Source organism: Danio aesculapii, chromosome 22 (assembly GCF_903798145.1).
Source record: "Danio aesculapii chromosome 22, fDanAes4.1, whole genome shotgun sequence".
Lineage (NCBI taxonomy): Eukaryota > Metazoa > Chordata > Actinopteri > Cypriniformes > Danionidae > Danio > Danio aesculapii.
In genome coordinates this window covers 17,685,766-17,712,148 of record NC_079456.1, presented here as the reverse complement: position 1 = coordinate 17,712,148, position 26,383 = coordinate 17,685,766, and the positions used below count along the sequence as shown (strand labels likewise).

Here is a 26,383-nt window from a genome sequence, read left to right as displayed (position 1 = left end):
TTGACTCATACACTGTTTAAATGTATAACATGTTAATACTGTTGAAATAAGTCAGTCTGGAATTGTTTGTACATATTTTTTTATTCAATGTATTGTTTTCCCACAAAACAATAAACATCCGCTGTAAATGTGGCAAATGTTGGCAAAGTTTTCAAAGAGGAAGTGAAAACTATAGCGCATCTGACTCCGTTGCTCCGGCCGGAAGTACGCAACTATCGCTTTACTGGATGTGCATTCGACCATCCGTAAAAAAAGGCCTATTTTTAATAATAAAAATAAGCATTATAATAATAGTACTGTACTGATAATAAATTTATATTATCGTAACTATTTCTAGTAATTAAACAATATTTAACATTACATTATAATACAAAAAGCAAGAATAAGAAAAATATTTTCATGCTACCTTAAAAATCAGATTTGTGGAATTATTATTGTATTATTTATTTTATTTATTACATTCCCTAATGCTAAAGGTCTATAACTAATAATATATTATGTAAAAGACTTTTTCTATTATATAATTAGAGTCAGTATTATATAATGTAATAATAAATAATAACAATGTTACATTAAAATAAGGATAGACCTAATAATAATCATCATCATCATTAGATTATTATTTCTCTATATAGAAAAACTAAGAAATAAATTATAAATACTCCTATTTTTATTATGATTATGCATGTGTGTGTGTATGTATATATATATATATATATATATATATATATATATATATATATATATATATATATATATATATATATATATATATATATATATATATGTATTGAATTATGATATATATGTTTTTTACATATACATACATGCGTCTCAAAATAATAAAAAATAACAACAAATAAACAGCTCCACAAAAGTTACCTTTGTATCATCAATTTTATTAGCCATTTATTGGTTGTAAATATATTAATAACACAAGAAAGCATGTCACTGTGAGCTGAAATACAAATTATTCAGCTCTGCACCAATGTATTTAAAACATTATATTAAAAAAGACCACTATAAATAATTCAAGCTGTTCTAGCTGATTTGTGCCGGTGCTGAACAAACGTATCTGTGTTCGGATCCATCAATGCAACTTTTAGGAGTCCACACCTTCTGGCTCTGAGCTAAAACACAAGCAGAACGAGTTTGATCCTCCTCATCTTTCCTAAGTCTGGAGAACGACATCCCTTTTCCATCCGTCCATGTCCATCCATGCTCTGGACCCCCCACCAGTCCTAAAGCAACCATAAAAAAACATTTGGTTACACTTTATTTTAAGGTGACGTAGTTACAGTGTATCTATTCATACTATTATACATTTAATATTATACGTTTAACTCTTTGTTTTCTGTTGAAATATGGACATTTTGGAGGAACTTATGCTATTTCTGACAATCTGAATGATACGATGCCTACTTCCAGCAGGATAACATGCCTTGTGTTATGATCACCAGCAGTCTGGAGAAACAATCCCTGTCATTCTACCCAACTACATACCCCATCATGGCCTGCAGTCACACGCCTGTTTCAGTTCACCTCCTGATTATACACTCTGAAGCTGAATAGGACTGATTGCTCGGACTGTATACAGTTGAAGTCAGAATTATTCGCCCCCTTTGAATTTATTTTTCTTATTTAAATATTTCCCAAATGATGATTATCAGAGCAAGGAATTTTTTACAGTATGTCTGATAATAATTTTTCTTCTGGAGAAAGTCTTAATTGTTTTATTTCTGCTAGAATAAAAGCAGTTTTTAATTTTTTAAAAATCATTTTAAGGTCAATATTATTAGCCCCTTTAAGCTATATATTGTTTCGATAGTCTACAGAACAAACCATCATTATACAATAACTTGCCTAATTACCCTAACCTGCCTAGTTAACCTAATTAACCTAGGCTTCCTGCCATGACCTTTCGCCTGTTTACCAATTACCCTTTGGATTATCTGCAAGCAATCGTCTGTCCCTGTTTTGAACCTTGCCTGTTTTACCATTCTCTAATAAAAGCTATATTTGGATCTTCAGCTCTGTTGCCACCCTAAATCATGGTGAAAATCACAGATACTAAACTCAAATGGGTCCACAGTCACCAGATCAGGCAGTTTTAAAGGCAAAAGTCAGTCTAACCTTATACCAGCAACATGTACCTAATAAAGTGACCGCTGTATCTACATGTACTTTGCTTACCAATCCAAAATGGCTGCTTTCCAGCAAACTTCCAGATCCACTTCATATCAGTCTTAGAGTGGATACCTGCCAATTGCCCTTCAAGCCTAGATTTTGGAGTCACAACAGTATTTATTAGGCAGTTGTATGTAGCATGTTAGCATACATGTCTCTGACTATCAATACATGTACATACAGTGTGCAAGCATGTTGTGCGCTGCTCCAGCTTGCGATACCAGGCCCCAAAATATAGCAGTTCCTCCGGTAGTGAGTCCAATTATTCGGACAACCGATGCTAACAGATGTCTGAGACTTTAAAAAGAGCGGGAAAGATTTACTGAACGTACATAACAAGAGAAGCTCATTAATGTAAATACTGAATGTTGTCATACTTTGTGTTGTTGAATGTCTGAGTGTGTCATAATAGGGGCGGAGTCACGCTGAGGGGTTTCTGCTGAATCTCCAGGCCAGCTCCAGATGGGAGTGATCTCCAGTTCAGAGTGAACACGAGGAACTGCTTCCTGCCGGCTCACCGGGATCACACCGTGAAACTGACAGATGAAACCAAAGACTGGTGACACATTTTAAGTCCAGCACATCATTATGTATAATAATAGAAAAAAATACATATAGAATTAACTCATTATTATTCATTTTCTTTTCGGCTTAGTCCCTCAGGGGTCGGCACAGCGGAATGAACCGCTAACTTATCCAGCGTATATTTTAAGCAGCGGATGCCCTATCCAGCCACAACCCAATAATGGGAAACACCCATACACTCTTGCATTCACATACACTCACTACAGCCAATTTAGCTTATTCAATTCATATATAGCACATGTCTTTGGATTGCAGGGGAAACCGGAGCACCCGGAGGAAAAACTACTATTAAAAACTAAATTATTATTCATCCATTCATTCATACATTTTCTTTTTGGCTTAGTCCCTTTATTAATCTGGGGTCGCCACAGCAGAATAAACCGCCAACTTATTCAGCATATGTTTGACACAGCAGATGCCCTTTCAGCCGCAACCCATCACTGGGAAACCCTCATACAAACCCAATCACACACATACACTACAGACAATTTAGCCTTCCCAATTCACCTGTGCAATTCACCTGTACCGCATGTCTTTGGACTGTGGGGGAAACTGGATCACCCGGAGGAAACCCATGCAATCACGGAGAGAACATGCAAACTCCACACAGAAATGCCAACTGACCCAGCCGAGGCTCAAACCAGTGACCTTCTTACTGTGAGGCGATTGTGCTACCCACTACAATAGTTATTGCGGTCAAAAAAAAAAAACATTTACACAAAGTAAAAATATTGTTTAATATCTTTTTAAACCTTAGATCAAATTATAATCTTGTTTTGGATCAACCTAAAAAATTCAGTAATTTGTTACAGCTAAATTGATAAATTACCCTCAAATTATAGTTTTGTAAACTAAAAATGTATTTAATATTAATCAAATAAAAAAAGCACTAAACACTACAACTAAATAAAAAAAAAAAAAAAAAAAAAAAAAACAAAGAATGACATTTAACGAAACTTCAAAAATGTAAAGAACACAGAAAAACACTTACTCTCCAAACCCTTTCTTGATTTCTGCTGTCCACCTCTGGCAGATGAGCCTAAAACAACACACCATTAATTAATTTATTTATTATAGTAACAGATGAAGTAAATGTAAAGATAAAGTAAATGTCACCTGGCTCACTCTGTGTCTGTTTCCTCCCAGGACCCTCAGTTGTCTCTGGCCCGGACTGTGAAAGGCCTCCTGCTCCATATGTTGACCTGTAAGGCTGTAATGGTTAAAATCAGTGCGATATGGGACATCTCCTCTTGGAGGATAGTTCTCCCAGAGGATCCCGCTTCTTGGGTCTGGAGTGTATTCCTCAAGCACTGGTGTTTCTGGCTCTGGGATGTTTGGTGGGATTTGGTAAGTATGTTGATTCTCATCTTCCTCCACAATAAGGTCATCTGGATTACACCTGCCTGGAGATGGAAAATTCAGCTTATATACTGTTATATTAGCTTAGAAGGATCATTTTGTGTTACCACAATTTTTTAAAAAGAGAAAATTCAGTAAATACGATTGATTTTGGACTTATTTTAAGCTTATTTTAAAACCCCAAGGACCAGACTCAGCTAAAAATCTTTTTTAAAGTTCTACTGAAGAAAAAAACACATCACATCCATCTTCAATGGCCTCAGGGTGAGTAAATTAACTGTTATTTCCATTTATTTAATATTCATTTTTGATGTGTTTTTCTTAGTTTTCTTTTGGTATATAATTATAATTTTTTGATGATTTTAAAAAAGTCTTTCTTTATTTTTTATGGTTTGACTTTCTTCTGATTAACATCTAACATAATTCAGTCATTTCTTAAACTTCGTTGGTTTGTGAAAAAAAAAAAAAAAAAAAAATCACCATTTCTAGGATCCACAATCTCAACGGAGGCCTTGTTCCTTTGTCCCAAAACAGCATTTTTTGGAGCCTTCAGAATGATGTCAAATCTCTCATGGTTTTCTTCCAGTCCATCATCTTTGAGGTAAATGTTCCATATTTTGACATTCACACCTGGACGCAAAGAAAAAGCATTAACAACTGAATATTCTGCAGAGGAGGCTTTGTAACGTTGTCCCTCTATTTAATAAGACCTCCATGTAGCCACAGGGATTTTATTTTGTGTTGTCTGTATGATCTTTTTTTACTCTTAAAGTATCAGAAGCTGTTGACTTGCAGTTTATGAATCACCAAGAACTTCCTGTCCAACTACTATCACATCATAATGAAGACAACAAATGCCAAAAAACATGTCTTTTTAATTCTTTAATGTCTTTGTATTAGAGAAATAAGTAAATAAAATACTAAATAACACTACAGAAACTACAATTAACTAAATAATAAACAACAAAAAATTACTTATACTAATATATCAACAATATAGCAAAATTAAAGAAGAAAAACTACTACACTACAAAAAAGGCGTATTATTATTATTTTTTTTATTATTATTATAGTATTTATAATAATGTTAATAATAATAACAATAATAATAATACTGTATAGTATTGTGCAAAAACAAGATAAATATTTCAAATAAACACAATATAAAACAAACAAATAATTATTACCAACAAATAAAACAGTTAAATAGATAAGATACCGCATCTTCTAAATAAAGTTGTCACGATCACCAGCGATCATACTCCCAAGATCGCTGGTTCTCTCACACATTCACATGGACTACAACTTATGGACTACATATTCAGTCATGCCACAACCACACACACACACACACACACACCTGCTCCAAGTCTCCACTGATTAGACTCCCACAGCTAATGCTGCTTCTGGACTGATTACACACACTACTTTAACAGCACACACACTCACTTCCTGGCCGAGTCTTGTTTGCCTGTAAAGTGACAATTCAACGAGTTTTCCTTAGTCTTGTTTCTCCGTGTTTTGACCTTTGCCAAGTTTGTCTGTTTGTCCATGTTCACTGCCTGCCTTCCGACCTCTCGCCTGTTATAGTGACTACGATTCTGGATTTGCCTTTATTCATCTGTTTGCACCCGTGTTGACCCTTGCTTGCTTGACTACCGAATAAACCTGCACTTGGATCCTAACGTTGTCTCTGTCATCCACGTGTTACAAAAGTAAAACACAACCAACCAATAAATCCGTCAATCAATCTACGCATTGTATTTTAATAAGGTAATAATATTATTGTTTAAATTAGTTTATTATGTTTTTAAAAAGGAAGATGACATTATTGTGTATTTATTTTAATGGTATATATTGGTATAATATAATGTAATACATTATAACATTGGCCAATCAACCGACCAATCAGAGCACTCATGGCTTTTCAAAAGGAGGGGCTTGTCGGAGCATTTCAGACATAAAACTGAAAAACGCTAAAGCAAAATAAACAAAATACTGACTTCTTAAAGTCGTAAAAGGTTTCTAAAATACCATCAAAGAACACATTTAACATAAAAATAAACCAAAAGTGAACCGTAAACAGCTCTAATTTGAAGTTATGAGCACCTGGATCGAACTGTATCAGACTGGCCGAGCTGTGAGTGAAGTCTTTCCCGACTTTGGCTGTTCCTTCTTCCACCTGTAAGACATTGAGCGTTCAGTCAATCTCCATCTACAGGACAGTGAGAGGAGTTCCTTGGAGCTGTTTTTTAGCGCACCTGTATGCCGATATAAGCCGGATCTTTGCTGTTTCCGGAGCGCAGCACCTGCACAGCCAGAGTTCCTGCAGTCTCACACACACGGTAACAGGAAGCTGACAGATCCACACGAGACCAGCGCAGCTCCAGCCTGTGTTGGCAGAACAACCAGACTAAATCACACTGAGGCTGAAAATATCTACAGTTCAGGTGGGTTCCGGAGCACAATTGGAAATGTACAAGCTACCAACTGTCTTACTATACAATTACTTATTATACAAATAATTACTTACTACAGAGGCTGTTTTACTATACACTAAATACATGCCATGCAAGCTGCCAACTGACTTACTATACATTCATTCATTCATTTTCTTTTCGGCTTAGTCCCTTTATTAATCTGAGGTTGCCACAGCTGAATGAACTTATCCAGCATATGTTTTTATGCAGCGCATGCCCTTTCAGCCACAACCCAACACTGGGAAACACCCATACACTCATATTCACACACTTACACTACGGCCAATTTAGTTTAGTCAATTCACCTATAGCGCATGTGTTTGGACTGTGGGGGAAACCAGAGCACCCGGAGGAAACCCACACGATCACAGGGAGAACATGCAAACTCCACACTTACTATACAAATAAACAATAAATAGGCCTAATAGACAATAAATGTATGTTTTTAAAAACTTTTTTATCTAAAGAAACTTATATATGAGGATGAAAGATGGACTTATTACCAATATTTCTAGAGGTAATGATACATTTGTTTTGTAATTTAAATATATGTATTTTTAAGTATAGTTTTACTTATTAATAGTGATTTATTACTTTATAATATAACAATCCATATCATTAAGATAAAATAAATATACATTAAAAATAAACATAAAAATGACCTTATAAAATAATATTTTATCCATTATTATAATGTAATTGAACTATATTATACAACTGCAGTTAATCTGATATTTTTCTGTTGTCATTTTAATAATAATAACAGTAGAAGTAATAAAAATAAATAATATTGTTTCTAATTTTACATATAAACTTTACACACACACACATCTTTTTTTATTAATTATTGTATTTTATATTAGGATATTAAAATACTATATATATTTAAGTTTTTACATAAATGCTAATTATTTTACAAAATCACTCAATGATTTTTTAATTTAATAGAAAATAAGTAAAATTTAAACACAAATATATCATTTATATAGTTGTGTTTAAATGTTACTTACTATCCATACATATACATATATACTATATATCTTTTGATTTATTATAATCAATATTTTCTCAAATTTGGACGTGGGATGAGTAATTTTGCATTTGTTTTAAAAAAATGTTTTAGACAGGACCAAGGTTAAATTTAACATTCAATAACTGCATCAACACATGTTTGTGAAAGTTTTGTGCTGAAATCTGAACAAGTGAAGAGGATATTAATACACTTCAGGCAGTATTGTGTTTCCTGCAGGGTCTGTGACTTGAAACTCAAAGCTGTCCGCCGTCACGTCTACATCTACAGGAATGACATAGCGCACAGCCTTCTGGTCTACATCCTTCTGGGTGAAGCGTCCTTTGATAAACGCACCTATAACAAAATGAAGATTCCTTATTCACCATCATCTCTTTCCTACAGTATATGTCCCATGATAATTTGAATCAATCATGCGAATAACTTCAATTAAAAGGAAAACTTTGTTTTGGAAATAGGCTGATTTTACATCTCTTTTAGAGTTAAACAACTGAGTTTTACCATTCATGAACACATTCAGTCGATTTCTGAGCATTTTTTAGCTTAGCTTAGCATAGACCATTGAATCGGATTAGACCATTAGCATCTCGATCAAATTTTTTAAAATTGTTTTGGTAATTTTCCTATTTAAAGCTTGACTCTTCTGTAGTTACATTGTTCACTAAGACTGACAGACAATGAAAAGTTGCTATTTGATCAATTTTTAATCCATTGGGCCAATCTCCGGGTCTGGCAGGAGCGCTTTGTAGCTTAGCTTAGCATAGATCATTGAATTGGATTCAACTATTAGCATTTCGGTCAAATAAAAAAAATGCTTTGGTAATTTTCCTATTTAAAGCTTGACACTTCTGTAGTTACATTGTTTACTAAGACTGTCAAACAAGAAAAGTTGCTATTTGGTCATTTTTGAATCCATTCAGACAATCTCTGGGTCTGGTAGTAGAACTTTTAGCTTAGCTCTAGAACTTTTAGCTTTAGATTAACTACTCTCGTTCCGGTTTAATAATCAAGAAAATTTACTGCTGCACCAAAACTCTTTTTATATATTTTTTGAGCGAGATGCTAATAGTGTAATACAATTCAATGACCTAAGCTAAGCTAAGCTAAAAAATGCTCCCGCCAGACGCAGAGATTGGCTAAATGGATAAAAAAATTGGTCTAATTCAGCTGTTTAACTTTAGTTTCCAAATAAATTGAGTGTTCCTTTAAGCTGTAGACAATCAGTATTCTTTTAAAATAAAAAAGGCTAATGAGGTGTCAATATTCTCCTCACAATTCATCCATTCATAAAAAAAGTGTATATGTTATTTTCCTGACATACACTGAATAAATGAAGCACATTTAAACTTTTCATTAAGTTTCTACTATGTATATGGACTATTTGTAGCACAACCTCCTTATTTAAACTAATAAGTTTCAGTTACTTCGAATAGACGTTCTCCAAACAGAAAGAGCAACTCTTAATTTGAAAAAGGTGGATAGTTCGGACACAATCAGTGTCCCGTGCACCTGCCTGTGAGGGTGTTTTCGAGGAAGCCGAAGTGTGGAGGTCTAGTGATGGTGAACTCAAGTGTGTCGTCGGAACTGTCCGGATCTGAGGCCTGCAGCTCTTTGGAAGTGATATAGATGCCATGTTTGCCATCCGGAAGGTTCTCCACAGTACTCGGGATGCCTTTGTTTATAATACTGGGTGGCGTCTTGTCCAGTATCTCTATCTGTAAAGATTGTGAAGAAATGAATAAAAGGAAAGTTCATCCAAAAATGAAAATTCTACCATCATTTACAGCACAGGGGTCAAATTCGGTTCCTGGAGGGCTGCAGCTCTGCAGAGTTTAGCTTTAACCCTAATTAAACACACCTGATCAAAGTAATTGTGTCTTTCAGGCTTGTTTGAATCCAGCAGGTTGGTGTGTTAAAGCAGGGCTGAAACTAAACTGTGCAGAGCTGTGGCCCTCCAGGAACTGAGTTTGACACCCCTGATTTACAGGCACTCATCTTCAAGTTGTTCCAACACAAAACAAAAAAGAGATATTTTGAAGAATGTTGGAAAAGAGTAGTCATTAAATTCCATAGTATGTTTGCATGTGAATGGCTGCTTTTTCCAACATTCTTCAGAATATTTTGTTTTGTGTTCAACAAAAGAAAGAAATTCGTAAGTTTAGCCTTTTTCAGTCAAACTGCATTTATGCATCATAACCACTAGAGGGAGACATTACACATCACAAACAACAAAACATTTATTTTACAGCCATTGCTCACAGTAATTTAATTATTGTATATTTATTCCGTCCTTATTTTTTTAATTTAAAGGAAATTATATATAAAATGTAAATACATGAGCTGCATGTTTTTGTAAATTAATTTATGTAATAAAATATGAGAACAAATAACTATTAAAATATAGTTTTTTTTTTACATCTGTGAATAAAACAAATAGAATTAATGCACTCAACTCTGCTTATGAAAGGCCAGGACTAACACTAAAAAATTAACATATTATTATTATTATTATTTATTAATATAATGGTTTTGGCTAAATCAGTAAATTTGTATTTGAATTATTTTTATATTAATTTTTATTTAATTGTAAATAAGTGATTTGCTAAGATAAGCTTTGACACACACACACACACACACACACACACACACACATATATACATACATACACACACACTTTAATTTAATTAATTTATTTAATTAATTTACACCATCTAATTGAAACATTCTCCCTCTCTTCTCAAATGGCACGGCGGGCCAAAGGTTACCATGGGCTAGCTTTGGCCCGCGTGCCCTAGTTTGGGCATCTCTGGTATGTACAGTAAGTAAAGTGATTTAGACGCAGTGATGACAAAATGACCTTAAAATACTCTGATTTAAGATGGATTTAATCTATTTATTATTATTATTAATATAACAATTAAATTTATTCTTTCAAATTTGTTTACAAAAATGTTCACTTACTTGTCCACTTAAAAACACATAAATAAAAGCAACGCCATTTTACCCTTTGCGCTGTTGATGTGCATTATATTTTCAGCTAAAGTCGTGCGAAGAGAAGAACAGATATTATTATTTATGACCCTCCTGTCCTGGTCTCGGGGGTCGCGCGTTTAGATGAGCGCGTTCCGCAGATTTGGCTCCAGTTCGCAGCGCGCGCATCTTCAGCAGAGTCTGTGTGCGCGATCCCGCGGGGCGCTAAAAAAGTTTTCGGCTGGTTCACCTGTGTTTGATTGCGAGAGTGTTCTTTCTCTGTCTCTCTCACACACACAGAAGCACAGAGGTGGATGTGCTGGCCAGCGCGTTTGCCGCCTCGGTGACCGCTTCAGCGGAATATTAAATTGTGACTCGGGCCTCGAGAGAGCGACGCCATGACACGGTGAATGGCACCGGACCTGCACGAGCACCTGGTCTGAAAAACCTCTCTGTTTAACATGCAATACAACAGGGAGCGCTTTGTTAACCCGTTGCTCACCTGCTGTGCTCAGTGGTTTGTATGCAAGCCGTTTATCTGACAGTTCATGTTATCTAGTCAGAGCTAAACGAAAGACACAATTTTCCTCACAGAAAAGAGCTATATAGGCTATAGATTTGTAGGATAAGCCATTATATAAACCATATACCATATCATCACTAAACAAACAAAAAACTATTGTACACGTGTATTTGCCGTATATTTTGGTCATCCATTGTGATTTTAAATACTTTCAGAATTTGAAAGTCTAAAATTTTGTGACCTTTAGATTGTACATTTTAGTTTAGCTATACTGCTTCATGAAAATACTGTAAAAAAAAAAAAAAAGAAACTCAACGTCTAATTTTATCACATTTACACATTTCACAGTTTTTTTGCTAAGAGAAACTACCCAACATATTGATGACTCAACTTGCACTTCACAGATTTCTGTCCAATCTCTCCCCCATGCCAACTGTTACCATGTAAAACTTAGCATTGCATTAGCATTGTACAATATATTTAACTAGTTACAACTAAAATCACTTTTGTTAAACAAAATAAAATAAATACTGAATTAAAAAAATTATAAAAACCTTTCTATAATTTTAAGTTAGTTGCCAAGAAACGATCTATTTTTTATTTACGTTAACTAAATAAAGTACCCAAAACTAAAATAAATTAATAAAAATATAGAAAGTAAAATATAAAATATAGAAAATACAAAATGACAGCACAATGGACCCCATTTCATTTACACAGCAGCAAATGAAAACTTTTGAAAATGATGTTTCAAAGGTCTTGAAAATGATATAAGTGTCTATGTAAACTACAAAAAATAAATTATGAAAACGATGAAACCTTCTACATTCATATTACATTTATATTTTGTTGGCTTTATTCTGTCATGTCAAAGCAGAAAACTGGGAAGAGGGTGGGCGGCTCGATCCGTGCTTTTTATAACACTATTGGTTGGGTTTTCATAAGGGGGAGGGTGGGTTGGTCGATCGGTCATTCAGTCAGTCGACAGCGCCCTCTGGTAGATTTACGTGAGAACAGCAGGCTCAAATGGTACTCGTGAGAGAAATCTGAGATTTAAAAAACAACAGCCTCTGGTGGGTTCACGAAAACAAATACGACCTGGAACGTATTTGGCACTCTCCAAAAATGTATCTAGGTGTACGCAATCAGAATGAGCCCGGGTTATATAAAGCCCATTGGGTTTTTCCATATAGTCTTTACAATTATTGCAAATAAAAAGCTCTGTGTTCAAACATACTTAAGTATACTTACATGTTTTGTCTATTAAGATAATCTTCAGTAAGCAATATACCTTTCATGACTTTTAAATCCTAATTGAGTTGCTGATTGGCATGATGAGTTTACCACAGACCTTATTTAAATGATGTAATCATAATCCCTGTAAAAAATACCCCTCATAGACTCTAGTTGCGTCCCAAATGTCACACTACACTATACACTTACACACTATGCACTTGTACACTTGACCATGTAGTGTATGTTTAGTGTCACCCAAATGGAACACTAATGTTTTTTACTAAATGTAAATTAGAATTTTTTCCCAGACTACGTTTAATGGCTGATTAAAAAGCAATAGCTCCACCCCTTCTGTGGCATAATCAAAGATGTGACTATTAAGTGTGTGAAGTAAATGCCTCATTTGGGCATTTAAAGTGCACTTATTCTTCATTCATTCACTAATTTTTCTTTGGCTTAGTCCCTTTATTCATCAGGGGTCGCCACAGCGGAATGAACAGCCAACTTATCCAGCATATGTTTTACACAGCGGATGCCCTTCCAGCTGCAACCCAGTATTGGGAAACACCCATACACCCTCATTTTGATACGCACCTTTTGAGACGATAGAACTGGAAGTGTTACAGATACAATGCTAATACATGTTTTTTCTATTGACCTTATTCTGAAATGTGGAAGTGCTCTTGTTTTTGTGATTAATTGAGAACTTCTGATTTAGCTACCTATAGAGAATTGACTATGAATGATAAACGGCAAAAAGCGGTCAAACTGCATGCTCTACAGACAAGTGCGTTCATGACTATACTTAAAAAGTAGAATATCACAATTAGAAAATATCAGATTGAAACATCAAGCAGCATAACGAGCTGTTTTTAGTGTCTAGAAATCAATGTAAATGGATGAAAACGGACGTTTCAAGACAAAAAGATTTCAATGGCTGCACCGGCTTGTACACTGTAAAACCCAAACAGTTGAGGTAACTCAAACCATTTGAGGAAAGCAATTGAAACAAACTATTTAAGTTCAAAAACTAATCCAAATGAGTACTGTGAACTTAATCCATTTGAGTAAATGAACCAATTTGAGCACAGTAAAACCCAATAAATGAAGAGAACTCAAACCGTTTGAGGAAATCGACTGCTACAAACCATTTGAGTAAAAAAAAAACTTATTTATGTGAGTACTGTAAACTCGCTCCATTTAAGTTGAAGAAATTAAGTTTTATTAACTCATTACCTTCAACACTGAGTTCAAAACTCTTTTCAAATGAGTAGAATTAACTTTTAGTACATTTTGAGTTAACTATACTCATTTCATTTGATAAAGTTGATTGTTGGGTTTTACAGTGTACATGAAGATTAATATCAATGGTCGGTGCTTAAGAACCTATTGCATTTTTTTTTTAGAAAATGACATCGCCATCTACTGGCCTAGCATGTATAATACAGCATTTTTAACACTTCCACAGATCCCAAAAACGTAGCCGAATGTTGTCAGCCTACCTGTATTGTAAAAACAGCCTGGTCACTCTTCAGCTGTCCATACTCCAAATAGCCCTTGTTCGTTCCATCAGTGGGCTGAAAGGCGAACCTGTCGATCTTGGCTCGTCCATTCAGATGTTGGTAAGCTAGATCCATATTGTTGATGTCCAGTTGAGTGAAACGAGGCTTGGAGAGAGGCAATCCTTTCAAGAACAACTTTCCATACTGTGGGCTTTGAGTAACCACATAGGTGAGATTCTCCAGAGCTGTATCTGGATCAGTCAGTTTCAGCTCCTCCATGGAGATGGTCTTCATAGAGCCCTCTGTGAGCTCAAGGCCTTTGTTGGTGCTCAGGGTTGGTGGGATCCGGTCACTGTGTTCTATGGTAAAATGAACTGTACCACTTCTGGACGCTGCACCGTTAGTAATGGCAAAGCTGCAGGAGAGAACATGATTTGTGTCAGAAAAGATTTGAAAATTTTGGGTTTTTTGATCCCCTGGCAACATTTTATGCATTTATTTGAACATGTTTTAGTCATATTTGAAGTTGAATGTTGAATCAGAATGTCTGATATCAGTGAACTTGTAAAATTACAGCAGGAAAATAACTGGTTCAGTATTTTGCAACCCCGCCGGTCCTACACCACCCAATCTGCTCCGAGCTGCGATCAAACCGGTGACTCTGGCAACTGTCTGCATAAGAGTTGGTTGTTATAACAAGGAGGCTAAAGACCACGGCCTCTAGCATCTGTCACTAGAGCACCTTTAGAGGTCAGAGGTATACCTGTACAGCACTTCACTAGCTGGCCTTCGTTACACTCACTCCCTAAACCTCACTCCCATCCCGGACGAGCCCCCACATTTAACCCACCGGTCCTACTGCACCCAACGTGGTCTGAGCTGGGATTGAATCGGTCACTCTCTGCATGGGAGTCTGTTGCTCTAACAAGGAGGCGAGAGACCATGGCCTCTAGTGTTTGTCAATAGAGCTCCTTTAGAGGTCAGAGGAGTAAGGTTTACCTGCACAGCACTTCACTAGCTGGCCTCTGTTGTACAGACACACTAATAAGAGTGTCTTGTAGGTAATAATAATTATAATAAATAGTTAAATAATGATGTTAATAATTTGCACATCATGAAGCATAGAAAAGGGTACATTGTAAAAAGGTTGACTTAAAATTGGAAGGCAACATGCTGTGCAGCTTATTTGAGTTGACTCAACTTTTAACCTAGGTACTTCACTTGTCTCAATTTAAGTTACGTCAACTAAAAACATTTGTGTGCAGCAAGTTGCTTTACAATTTTAAGTTGTCAACTGATTTTTACAGTGTAAAGTAGAGGTGTGAATCTACACTGGTCTCACGGTTCGGTTCGGTTACGATTATTATGCCATCGATTCGGTTCAATTTGATATCTCGGTGCAACACGGTGCATTGACGATGCTTTCCATACACAGTTTTATATTTTACTTCACAGCGCAAGAATTCTTGTATTAAAATGTATAAATATATTTATATACTATTTGTAATACAATTTTGTCCATTAATACAAACAGTCAGATGTATAAACTGTACCTTTAAACAACACGAGCAGTTTAAGCAAATAAACAAATATAAATATCTTAATAGCAAAACAAATCAAATTATTATTATTATGATTATTATTATTAGGCATAACACTCCTAAACAACTGTAGTAAATTTAGTATTACTGTTTTAATAATCATAATAAAACTAATCAAATGTATTTATATTTTATATATTTATTTATAATAAAATGACAACAAAAACAATAATACAATTTTATTACTGTTAACATTTATTATTATGAAATATACTTGTGCTATTTAAAATATTGTTGTCATTATTTTAATATTATTATTGTTATTGTCAAAATAGTAACAAAAATAATCAAGTGTATTTTTATTTTATTTCATAATTAATAATAAAATAACAACAATCACAATAAAAGTGTATTATTATTATTATACATTTTGGGCATAACACAATATGTAGTATATTTATTAACAACAACAACAACAACAACAACAACAATAATAATAATTATTTTTAATATTTTATTATATTTAATACATCATTACTACACAAGGTCAAACTTTGTCACATTGCCTTCAGTGCAGTTTTATAAAAGACACAACCACTTTAGCTTAACACCCCTTTAACCACAATCAAATCACACACGCATCCTCTTGCAACTTCTCGCTCTATTGTAAGGCCTTGTCAGTTTTACAGCATGTTCTGAGCCGCTATCCTCACCCAACAACACGGTTGATGTGTTGGAGCAGAAAGACAGGACAGGGAGGGGCGCGAAGCCGATCTCAGTCCCCATTCCACCCTCTGCCAAGCCAATCTGCCTCCCAACACATATTGCCCCGAAGCTGATAATTGCCAGCCATGGTAAACAACACGACTGCCACCTCGCACTAGACTCGTGACCAAAACGCGCAGGTCCACTCTCACAGCCAAACTGGTGCAACATCTGGCATCGCCATTGTCCCATATTTGCTCGGTAATTGTGCCCGGGGATCCATGTCTCCGGCTACATCTCTTATAGCCCTATAACCAATGCCAGGCTGAGTTATTACTCTCTTAATAATGGCCATTTATCATCAGCTGTCATGGAAGAGCAGAGGGAGGCTTCCAGAAAAAAAAAAGTCTCCCTGTCTCTTTTGGCCCCCGCTGTCGGCCTGGAGTTTGACACACAGGTGTTTGCTCAGGTGTCTTTCCTGATCAGAGACACCAGCTGCCTCTTTTTGCCACACATTTACACAAATACAAGCTGCGAAGACACAAAAAAAAGGAGATATTTTTCTTGCGCCTCTTGTGATTGTGTTGGAATTGCTAATTGAAAGTACTCAAGCCCCACATGAGTACCGCCGCAGTGTCCATGTGCGGTGATTGGATCCCCGCATCACCCCCATGCTGTGCTGACTGAACACATTGGCACAGAGTGCTCCGTGCCCTCTCGGAAGGGCCGCTCGCCCCCCTCTCGTCAGGCTTGGCTCAGGAAGGGTTTGTTTGCTCCCAGATGACCCGACCATGAAACCAAGCCAGAGTTTTTGGGTGTCAAAGATTCGCACGAGAAAGTCAGCACAGGTCAACTGAAGTCAGCCTGCTGCCAAATTGGCTGGAAACCCATGCAAACGAAGCAAAAAGCTCTCTCGTTTTCATTTTTGCCTGTCTCATGTTTTTACATAATTTCTACAGTAGTCTCAAACAATGTGGAGGATCAGGAATCAAAGATAAATACAGTTCTTATGGACTTGCAATGACAGGGTTCCCACTTTAAGCCAGATAACAAGTTTCCTGACGTTCACTGACTAAAAGGCTAAATTTTCATGACAACTAATAAATGGAAAAACAGGATGCTGTTGTGCTTAAATATTAATTTAAAAACATGTTAAAAGAAGAACAATATTAAAATAGCTTGAATATCATTTAGAATGACTTTAATAGCCACTAGGAGAACAACATTTTATATTTTTTCATCCAAAAATTCCAAATTAAGCTTATGCTCAGAACAGGAATATCGCATAAAACATTTGCAAAAAAAGCAGCAGTTTCATCCGTCCATCCAAAATTATAATTATAATCGTAATTTCCTGAAAAACTGGAGCCGAATATCCAAAAGAAAAACTGAATTTGCTATATTTGGAGAAGCCACTGTGGGCCTTTTTTCTTATATAATAATATACTTGCGCCTCAGTAAAAAAAATATATAGCAAAAAAATTACCTGATATTCCATGACGAGGACAAAATAACATATAAAATTTCCTGACTTTTAATGACTAGAATAGAATTAAATTAAATTTGCTAATATTCTATGACTAGGACAAAATAATGAAGAAAAATCCATGACTTTCAATGTCTGGAATAGAATTAAATTAAATTAATTCCATGACGAGGACAAAATAATTTATAAAAATTCCTGAGTTTTAATGACTAGAATAGAATTTAATTAAATTACCTGTTATTCCATGACTAAGACAAAATAATATCTAAAAATCCCTGACTTTCAATGTCTGGAAAAGAAGGAAATGAAATTACCTGATATTCCATGACTAATATCTACAAATCCCTGACTTTTGAATAGAATTAAATTAAATTTGCTAATATTCTATGACTAGGACAAAATAATATAGAGAAATCCATGACTTTCAATGTGTAGAATAGAATTTAATTAAATTACCTGTTATTCCATGACAAAGACAAAATAATATCTAAAAATCCCTGACTTTCGAATAGAATTAAATTAAATTTGCTAATATTCTATGACTAGGACAAAATAATATATAAAAATCCATGACTTTCAATGTCTGGAATAGAATTTAATTAAATTCCCTGATATTCCATGACTAGGACAAAATAATTTATAAAACTCCCTGACCTTTAATGTCTGGAATAGAATTTAATTAAATTCCCTGATATTCCATGACTAGGACAAAATAATATCTACAAATCCCTGACTTTTAATGTCTGAAGTAGAATTAAATTCAATTCTCTGATATTCCATGACTAGGACAAAATAATATATAAAAATCCCCGACTCTTAATGTCTGGAATAGAATTAACAGGAACAGGAACTCTGCCCAATTTTAAATTTCAGGGTGTAAACTACCCTTTTAAATGTTTTTTTTTATACACACTAACCTAGTGCTATTTCACAGGGGTATTCACATCAAAACAAGTCATATTTGGCTCACATGAATATAAACAGACAGGAGCCAAAATTGAATCTGGCCTCACAATATAAATGCAGAATTGAAAGAGAACAATGAAAAGCACTGACCTGAAAGAATCACGGTCAGCAAAACGGCTGTTGTCATGAGTGTAGCATACCCGGTTGGCAGCCACATCCATCTGGGAGAAGGAGAACACTGGTACTCCTGGCGTTTGGACCATGTGCAGGTGACCATGTTCAGGTGGCACTGCTACAGTGTATATGAGCTCATCTGGCCGGCCTCCACTGTCTGCGGCCGTCAGAATGTCAGTGGTCAGAATGACTCTCTCTCCCTCCAGCAAGGTCACAGGCTTAGTGATGAGAGCAATGTCGCCTGTATGTAGACCAAATGAGTTAAATATAGGTAAATATATAGGTAAAGTTTTGAAGAATAGAAGTCATTGTAAGCTTTATGAGATTTGTTTTGTGACAGTAGTGGGATCTAGAGCCAGGACTACAGATGTTTGGCCCCGGCTCTGTTAATAATTCATGCTGGGCGTTTAAAGGTGGCTCATCCTTTGCGGCAGAACGTTCTCACCTCTGTTCCTCCAGGATAAGCCAGAACTGAGCCAAGAGAACAATGTCTGCCATGCTTCCATGTTCACCCAACTGGCAAAGTCATTTTGACCATGAGGGCAGCCAATGTCTTTAATTATACATGCACAGATTTAATCTGTCAACAAAGTTGTTTTTTGGACTTCGATTGAGGGGAAAACAAAAGCACTGATCACTTGCTGGATTTCCATCCTAACGTGAAGCAAATCTTTTCAATGTTTGCAAAAAAAACAAAAACAAATGCCAACTAGGTGTGTTTTCATCAAGTTGTTAGAGTCACATTGGTGTAATGTTCGATATGTCAAAGTTTATTTGGCAAATGCGCATCTCAGATTATTTGCATGAACCTTTTTAACAAGTCCAAAATCACCTCAAGCGACCGTGAAAACTTTTATTTTGTCTTTTTGTTTTCATCACTTGTTTCTCATGCAAATGTGCAGTCACACAGTAACTACTGAGTCACTAAATGTAATTACCTACGTAGTGCTATAATATAAAAATTTGGACGGCCATAATTTGTCACTGCAGTCTGATGAATGTCATAATTCTTTTAAAATATAAATGTAAAGAGAGAGACTACATTAAAGCGTTTATTATGAAGCACACTGATTCCATACTAGATTTAAAGTTACTTTATATTGTTCCACAATAAAACTTACCCTTCTGAACTGTGCGGACAGAGATGAAAAAACTCTGTGGAGGTGTTGTGTTTTCCCCATCGGTGAGAACAAAGTGAAACCTGTCGTGACCTTTGAAGCCACTAACTGAAGTGTGAGAGTACCACAGACGATTCATCTCCACATCCTCTTGGGTAAAATTCTGACCTGGGCTAAGATCAACCCACCCAGCCTCGGTCTGCAGAAAATCATAGAAAATCATTTTATTAAATATAGTACACTTTTTAAGTGTATATCCAGCTAAAATGTAGGTTTTAAAATATATATTGTACAACATTGTTTTTAAATGTTCAACATGTCCAGTATTTTAGATGATGCATTACTATAATTTGAGAGTTATACTAATTAATAAATTAATAATAATAAACTTATTGGTTATAATAATTGTAACCCACCGGTCCTACTGCACCCAACCCGGTCTGAGCTGGGATTGAACCGGCGATTCTTTGTATGCGAGTTGGTTGCTCTAACAAGGAGGCTAAAGACCACGGCCTCTGGGATTGAACCAGCGATTCTTTGCATGGGAGTCGGTTACTCTAACAAGGAGGCTAAAGACCATAGCCTCTAGCATCTGTCAGAGAAGTGAGGTTTACCTGCATTGCACTTTGCTAGCTGGCGTCGTTACATGATATTGCTCAAAATGTTTTTATAATGATTCAATCTCATGATATGCTTATGTTTTCAGAACGTTATTTAAACAACTTTTAGAACATTCAATTGAAGTTACAAAAAATTTATTAGAATGATCTTAGAGCATTTATAACGTCCAGTTTTTTAGATGATGCATTAATGCTACTGTTTGACTATAATAAAGATATTGAAAATGTTTTCAAAACATTTATATCTCATGTTAAATTAATGTTCCCAGAATGTTATTTAAAACGTTATTAGTACATTCTATTTAAATTATATTAATATTCTAAGAACATTTCCCTTATGTTCTCAGTAAGTAATAAAAAAAGTTATTGTGGAAGGTTCAAACGTCCAGTTTTTTAGGTGTTGTAATATTATTTTTTGGGTATAATAGTGTTAAAAATAGTTTCACATTTGTTACTAATGTTCTCAGAACGTTATTTAAAAAGTTATTAGAACATTCCCTATTAATGTTACAAGAATGTTCTAATGACACATGCTAACATTTACACAACTTTTATGGAACATTATGAAATGTTGTGAGAATGTTCCCTTTTAGCTGGGTTGTATATCTGAATAATGGCTGGAATACACTGTATGAATTTGGCTATTTTGTAGTCTGGTAAAGTTTCAAAAAAGTCATGTAGTGTGTAGCAGCATTAAGAACAATGTAAAGGATTATCTGTCATTGCTAACCCTGAGCTGAAGAAGGCCAAATCTGGGACCTGCGTTGAGGATGTAGAGAAGATGGTCGCTGGGAGTGTCCTGATCCCCTGCTTCCAGCACTACACTGGAGATTACCCTCTTCTCCAGGGCCTCGACCTCAACGCCTGCATTTCTGAGAACAAAGACAGAGACGCTTTGGACACTGAAGGTACCGGTGCCAAGCCTGCATGCTAAATTACGCAATCCTAAATAAATAAATACACAAACAGCTGCTTCTAGAAGGAAGGGAACGCAAGCAGGACAGGCCTGTTAACCTAATCCACGAGGACTCCAAAACAAGGATGCAGGCATCTGCCAAAAAGACACATTACTTCTGCTGTTTCGGAGTTTACATGCACACCCTCAGATCTTGCTGATCTTGGAGGAAAAGGATGGAATAAAAATTAGCAATTTACTCAAGGATGTAACTTAATTCCCAGTTACTCAGTCAGGGAGACACAGATTCCCCAGCCACATGTGCAGTACAGGTTGTGTTGACCCCCCTTTCGTAAACCGCATCCAAGTACGGCCTCCCCCTTCTGTTCCTGTCCAGTCTCCGCCGCTAAAATCCCTCCCCCGTTCCCGCTTTCATCCGCCTTTTTGGCTCGGGATTTGTCCCAGGGCGTCCTTACTTTAGTAGCCATGGCTTTTCATCATTGACTGGTATGATGCGGACACACGCAGTCCCCTGGACTGTGTGCCCACCATCTGTCAACTGTATGGTGAAAGCGTCCTTGAGGGTTTCTGTGTCATCGTGCATATACATGATCTTCATTCCTATGGATCGGGACAAGAGAGAGAAATTCAAAGCAGATTTTAGGGGATTAAGCATTTAGTAGCAATTACAATAAAACAGTCACTAGGTGTTCACTGCCTGGTAGCCTCTAGTTGTAGCAAAATGTCCCATTTTGTCAGTGACCTTCTCACCTACACTTCTATGACTCTTTATCACTTGCTAACAAGCAAGTACCTCATGAACAGTGACTTAATTGTGATTAGAGCAGTTGGAAAGACTTTGCAGATGAAGCAGAAGCACCACAGGCACACTGTGACCTTTGTCTCTGAAAACATCTGTTCTGCAAGCCTGGGTACCCACAGTGACGGCACCGAGGGATGTGGTTGGGTGCTTGATAAGGGACGCTGTCCTTACAACCTCTCAACAAGCAAATAGTGATACCCCGGAAGTTGGGGGAGAAAGGTGATGTTACCAGTTAAAGAACTGACCTTGCTGTAGCTCCTCCAAGGTGAAGGATTGGATTGCTAAAGTTTGTTGGAGGACCTCTGGGTTCATGCTTTTGTAACGATTCATCTCAAGACCATATATGCCATTGACCAGAGTGCCATGAGCTGGGGGATCCAGGATGGTCATAGTGAGAGATTCTGCTGGGATATCAACATCCACTGCATTTAGAATATCAGGGCTGAGGTCCTTCATTCCTCCCTCCATGACCTATTGACAGGTGCAACAGCTAGTCAACAGCTAGTCATGAAGTTGCTTATTGAATGATTTTGTCTTCAAAAGTAGGAATTCTTTTGTTTAACACTAAGGAAGATCATAAAATGCTGGTACCCATTAACTACCATTCCTACTATGGAAGTCGATGGGTTCCAGCATTCAGAAGAAAAACCTATGAAGGTTTAAAACCATATGAGGGAGAATCAATAATGAGTTAATTTATCTATCTCTTGAAGTAATAAAATCTTACTGTGAAGTTGCTAAGCAGCAGTGATGGAACCTCATCATTGGTAGGGTTGATGATGATGTAGACGTGCAATGGTGCTGATCTTTGCATCCCGTCACTGACACTGATGGTAAAGAAATCTGCTGTAGGCTCCACACCCTGGTGCACCGACTGGACATAGTTGATGAAACCCAAACTGAGGTGGAGCTGGCTGAAAAAAACTTTATTTATATGATATGACTTAGTATAGATGAGGTGTTGACATTGACATTGACATTTAAACAGGAGACGAATGATGAATTGTGATTTAGCCAAACAGGATTTCATGGACAAAAATATGGACAGCATTTAAAATGTTTAGTCTTTTTATTAGAGGCCAAAAAGAAACTTAACAAAATGCATCCTTCTGTGTTTCATATGGAAAAGGAATGCACTGAAATGAAAGTTCTGAGCCAGAACTGAAACCGAAAATTCTGAATGAACTTGGCCGAAAGCAAAACTGAATTGTAATAATTATTTTGTAATTTATTAAATAATTTTAAGTTAATTGTATGACTTTTTGCATAAACCCAGGCCGCTGTGTACACTTTTTGAGATCTCAAATTTCTCTCGTAAGAGCCATTTGTTTCTGCTGTTCTCGCATAAATCCACCAGAGGCCACTGTTGACAGACTGACTGAGTGATGGACTGATCCACCCTCCTCCCTCCCTAAACCCAACCAATAGTGTTTTGAAAAGCAGCAATTGACCCGCGCACCCACTTCCCTAAATCCAACCAACAGTTTTAAAAAGCTATCCAGAAAAAGAAAAGGAACAGCATCATACGCCATGTAGAATTTGTTTTAAAGTTGAAAAGCAGCCATACGTACTTCTGGCTACATAAATCGCGATCTCCAGAAATATATACAGGGCTACGTTTTCAGATTGAGCCTATGTTGTTTTTAATTGAACTAAACCTAAATTACAAATGATAAAAAATCAAATAAAATAACCACATTTTATTGACAGTGGAGTCATTTGGCATTGGCATGACAGCACAGTAGTGCCATTGCAAGCAGCAGGAATGCCATTGCGGTGAGCATGAGTGGTACATGCTACAGAAAGTGGAATACTTTGGTATTTTGCAACAAACCTTAGAGGACTGTACAAGGTCCACTACGTAGTTGATGATCACCTACACCTCCCCTAAAGCCAACCGTCTCGGTAGCATTGGCGCTACCTTAGTAGGCAGTACAAGGTTCACCACGTAGTTGACGATCACCTACACTTTTACCACTACCCTAAACCCAACCATCACAGTAGCATGGGCGTTACCTTAGTGGGCGGTACAAGGTCCACTACAATCGCCTACGTTGACAATCGCCTACGTCATCAAGCTCCAGGCTACAACGAGGACTTTTTCAGCAGATTATTTTTGGTGGCCAAAAATTTGGTGCATCCATAGTTTGAATTGCTATGAGGGTGAGTAAATGATGACAGAATTAAAATTTTGGTTAAAATATCGTCACTGATTTGTACTAAATTTGAAAGAGAAAATGTAATTTCATTTGACGGATTACTGGACAACATTTATTTGGCATAATCACAGACATATACGTTTACAAAGACCTCGGGAATCATACTAACCCACTCTCAGTCCAGCATTGCTTTTCTCAAAGCCAGGGGATGGAAGGGTGTTTTCCAGGAACCCATACTGAGGCGGGGTGACCAAGTGAAACATGAGTTCCTCTGGACGACTATCAGGATCGCTGACCTCCAACACCCCCCCGCACAGACATGCTCTGGCACCTTCATCTACCACAATCATGCCGCCTGATGGAACAATATCAGAATAACATACAGTAAGTAATAATATTGGCACTAACAACAGAGATATCATTTTAGAGAACTAAAAGTGTCCCAAAATTTCATCTTCCTCTCATTTACAGGCAGTTCCCCCTGCTCCCCGGTTTCCTCACGCCTGCTACGCCAGCCCAATAACACTCCCTTCTCTTCCCCTGCACTCCCGCTCGGCTCTCGGCCAGCCCGCTGCCACCTGGGTGTTGATAAAGCCATCATGCCAATGCTTACTGGCATCTGCTTCCATTTACTGCGCTGATAAATAATGAATGGAGAATGGGCACTGATGAGGTTGTGCTTGGATAGAGCTCTGAAACAAGGGGTGGAATTAATGACCGCCAGCCTGGAGTAAAAGTGATAAAACTCGTCCCATCGCAGGGCAAGGCGGAGAGCTGGATTCCTCTCATTTTCCAGCGCTTAAAGCTCTGACGCCAGCACATCTTTATTCAATGCAAATTAATTAAATGGCTACCTTTTCCCCTTGCAAAACACTACACGGTGGCAACATTGGAGAATCCTCTTTTTTTTGACGCGGATTAACCGAATTAGGAGATTATAATTGAGATTGAATGAAAGACACAATGAACTTGTCGTCTTTTCTAAATGCAAGGCTGTCTATTGTATTCTCCTCGGTGTCCCTATTGTCCAGTTGTTCTCAGGGGAACGTGTATCTCTTTCTACTACGCTTTTTCTCTCAGCTCTCGCTCTCTCTAATCCCAACCAGCTGTGTGTACGTCTGCCGCCCCACATGCACTGCCGACAAGGATGTTAGGATTTTCTGGGGCCGTCCCACCAGCACCTAGCTGCAGTTTTCCGCTCATTGTCTTGCTCTGGTCACTGTTCCCCATTGATAACTGCAAAGTTTCTGGCATTAAGAGTGAAATCCCCATTTTGGCGAGATGTCTCCAGCACCCTGCTGCGAAATGTTTGTGCCGAGAAACGAAATGCTCGCATTCGTGACACTCCCTGAGCTGGGTGTGTGAGGCCGCGATTAAGCGATTCGTTCGCCAAAGCTGTGGTCCATCACCTGCCTGGAAAATTCCTGGTCGCTTAATTACTTTATTTAAGCGGATTGTTATTACGATGAATTAATTACACCTTAGCCAAATGCTCTGGCGATTAACTCTAGATTAGACAGCATCTTGTTTTAATCCATTCGCTCCCTCAACACTAAGCAGGCACCAGTGTTTGAATTGTTTTGTTTGGTCCACTAAAAGATTTAGTCCTGGCCCAGTGGTAGATGGTTACCCAGTGTTATTGTTGGGACCTGGTTGTTGACAGGCATCACAGTGATGTTCAGGTCATAGACCGGAAGCGTGCCATGCAGGGGGACGGGAGGGGGGAGAGCATCCTCCTGGCAGCAGCCGTCCATTGTTCCAGCCTCTCCATCTGACACAATGAGGGTGACAGTGTCCGAGACAGGATCTGGTCCAATCTCACCACCTAGTGAATGGGGAAGTGTGTTCATACACATTTACATTTTATTTTTTAAAACTGAAATTGAATGTACTTTCAGGCATTCTCTATTAGGGGCCATTCACACAGAACTCGTCTTTTCATTAAAAAGCTGAATTGTTTTTAAAATACTGCCTGTTCTGTCATGTTGCAGTCAAATGAAAGAATTGGCATGCTTGCCCCGCCTCTGAGTTCTTCTGATTGGTCCACTGCTTTGAAACTGACATTAGTGAGTAGCACTCACAA

General features: G+C 37.0%; 1 protein-coding gene and 1 long non-coding RNA gene across 2 annotated transcripts in view; one reads left to right on the top strand and one right to left on the bottom strand.

Moving 5' to 3' along the window:
* Positions 1–883: 883 nt before the first annotated feature.
* frem1b (Fras1 related extracellular matrix 1b) overlaps positions 884–26,383 on the bottom strand; it is a 51,731-nt gene continuing 26,231 nt past the window's right edge. The window contains exons 18-37 of the mRNA XM_056447342.1: positions 25,931–26,125; positions 24,470–24,655; positions 22,869–23,065; positions 22,387–22,612; positions 21,795–21,939; positions 21,154–21,295; positions 19,807–20,002; positions 18,662–18,926; positions 13,874–14,288; positions 9,155–9,356; positions 7,833–7,977; positions 6,393–6,522; positions 6,241–6,313; positions 4,612–4,761; positions 3,889–4,175; positions 3,764–3,811; positions 2,565–2,723; positions 2,369–2,484; positions 2,194–2,279; positions 884–1,241 (exon numbers count right to left, since the gene is read on the bottom strand). Of these exons, the coding sequence (XP_056303317.1) occupies positions 1,042–1,241; positions 2,194–2,279; positions 2,369–2,484; positions 2,565–2,723; positions 3,764–3,811; positions 3,889–4,175; positions 4,612–4,761; positions 6,241–6,313; positions 6,393–6,522; positions 7,833–7,977; positions 9,155–9,356; positions 13,874–14,288; positions 18,662–18,926; positions 19,807–20,002; positions 21,154–21,295; positions 21,795–21,939; positions 22,387–22,612; positions 22,869–23,065; positions 24,470–24,655; positions 25,931–26,125 (3,563 nt within the window). The 3' untranslated portion in view covers positions 884–1,041. The remainder of the gene's footprint in view (positions 1,242–2,193; positions 2,280–2,368; positions 2,485–2,564; positions 2,724–3,763; positions 3,812–3,888; positions 4,176–4,611; positions 4,762–6,240; positions 6,314–6,392; positions 6,523–7,832; positions 7,978–9,154; positions 9,357–13,873; positions 14,289–18,661; positions 18,927–19,806; positions 20,003–21,153; positions 21,296–21,794; positions 21,940–22,386; positions 22,613–22,868; positions 23,066–24,469; positions 24,656–25,930; positions 26,126–26,383) is intronic.
* LOC130215517 (uncharacterized) lies at positions 2,661–7,944 on the top strand. Its single transcript, XR_008835715.1, has 4 exons — positions 2,661–2,746; positions 3,919–4,395; positions 4,666–4,732; positions 7,861–7,944. It is a non-coding gene; the product is annotated as an uncharacterized LOC130215517 (long non-coding RNA).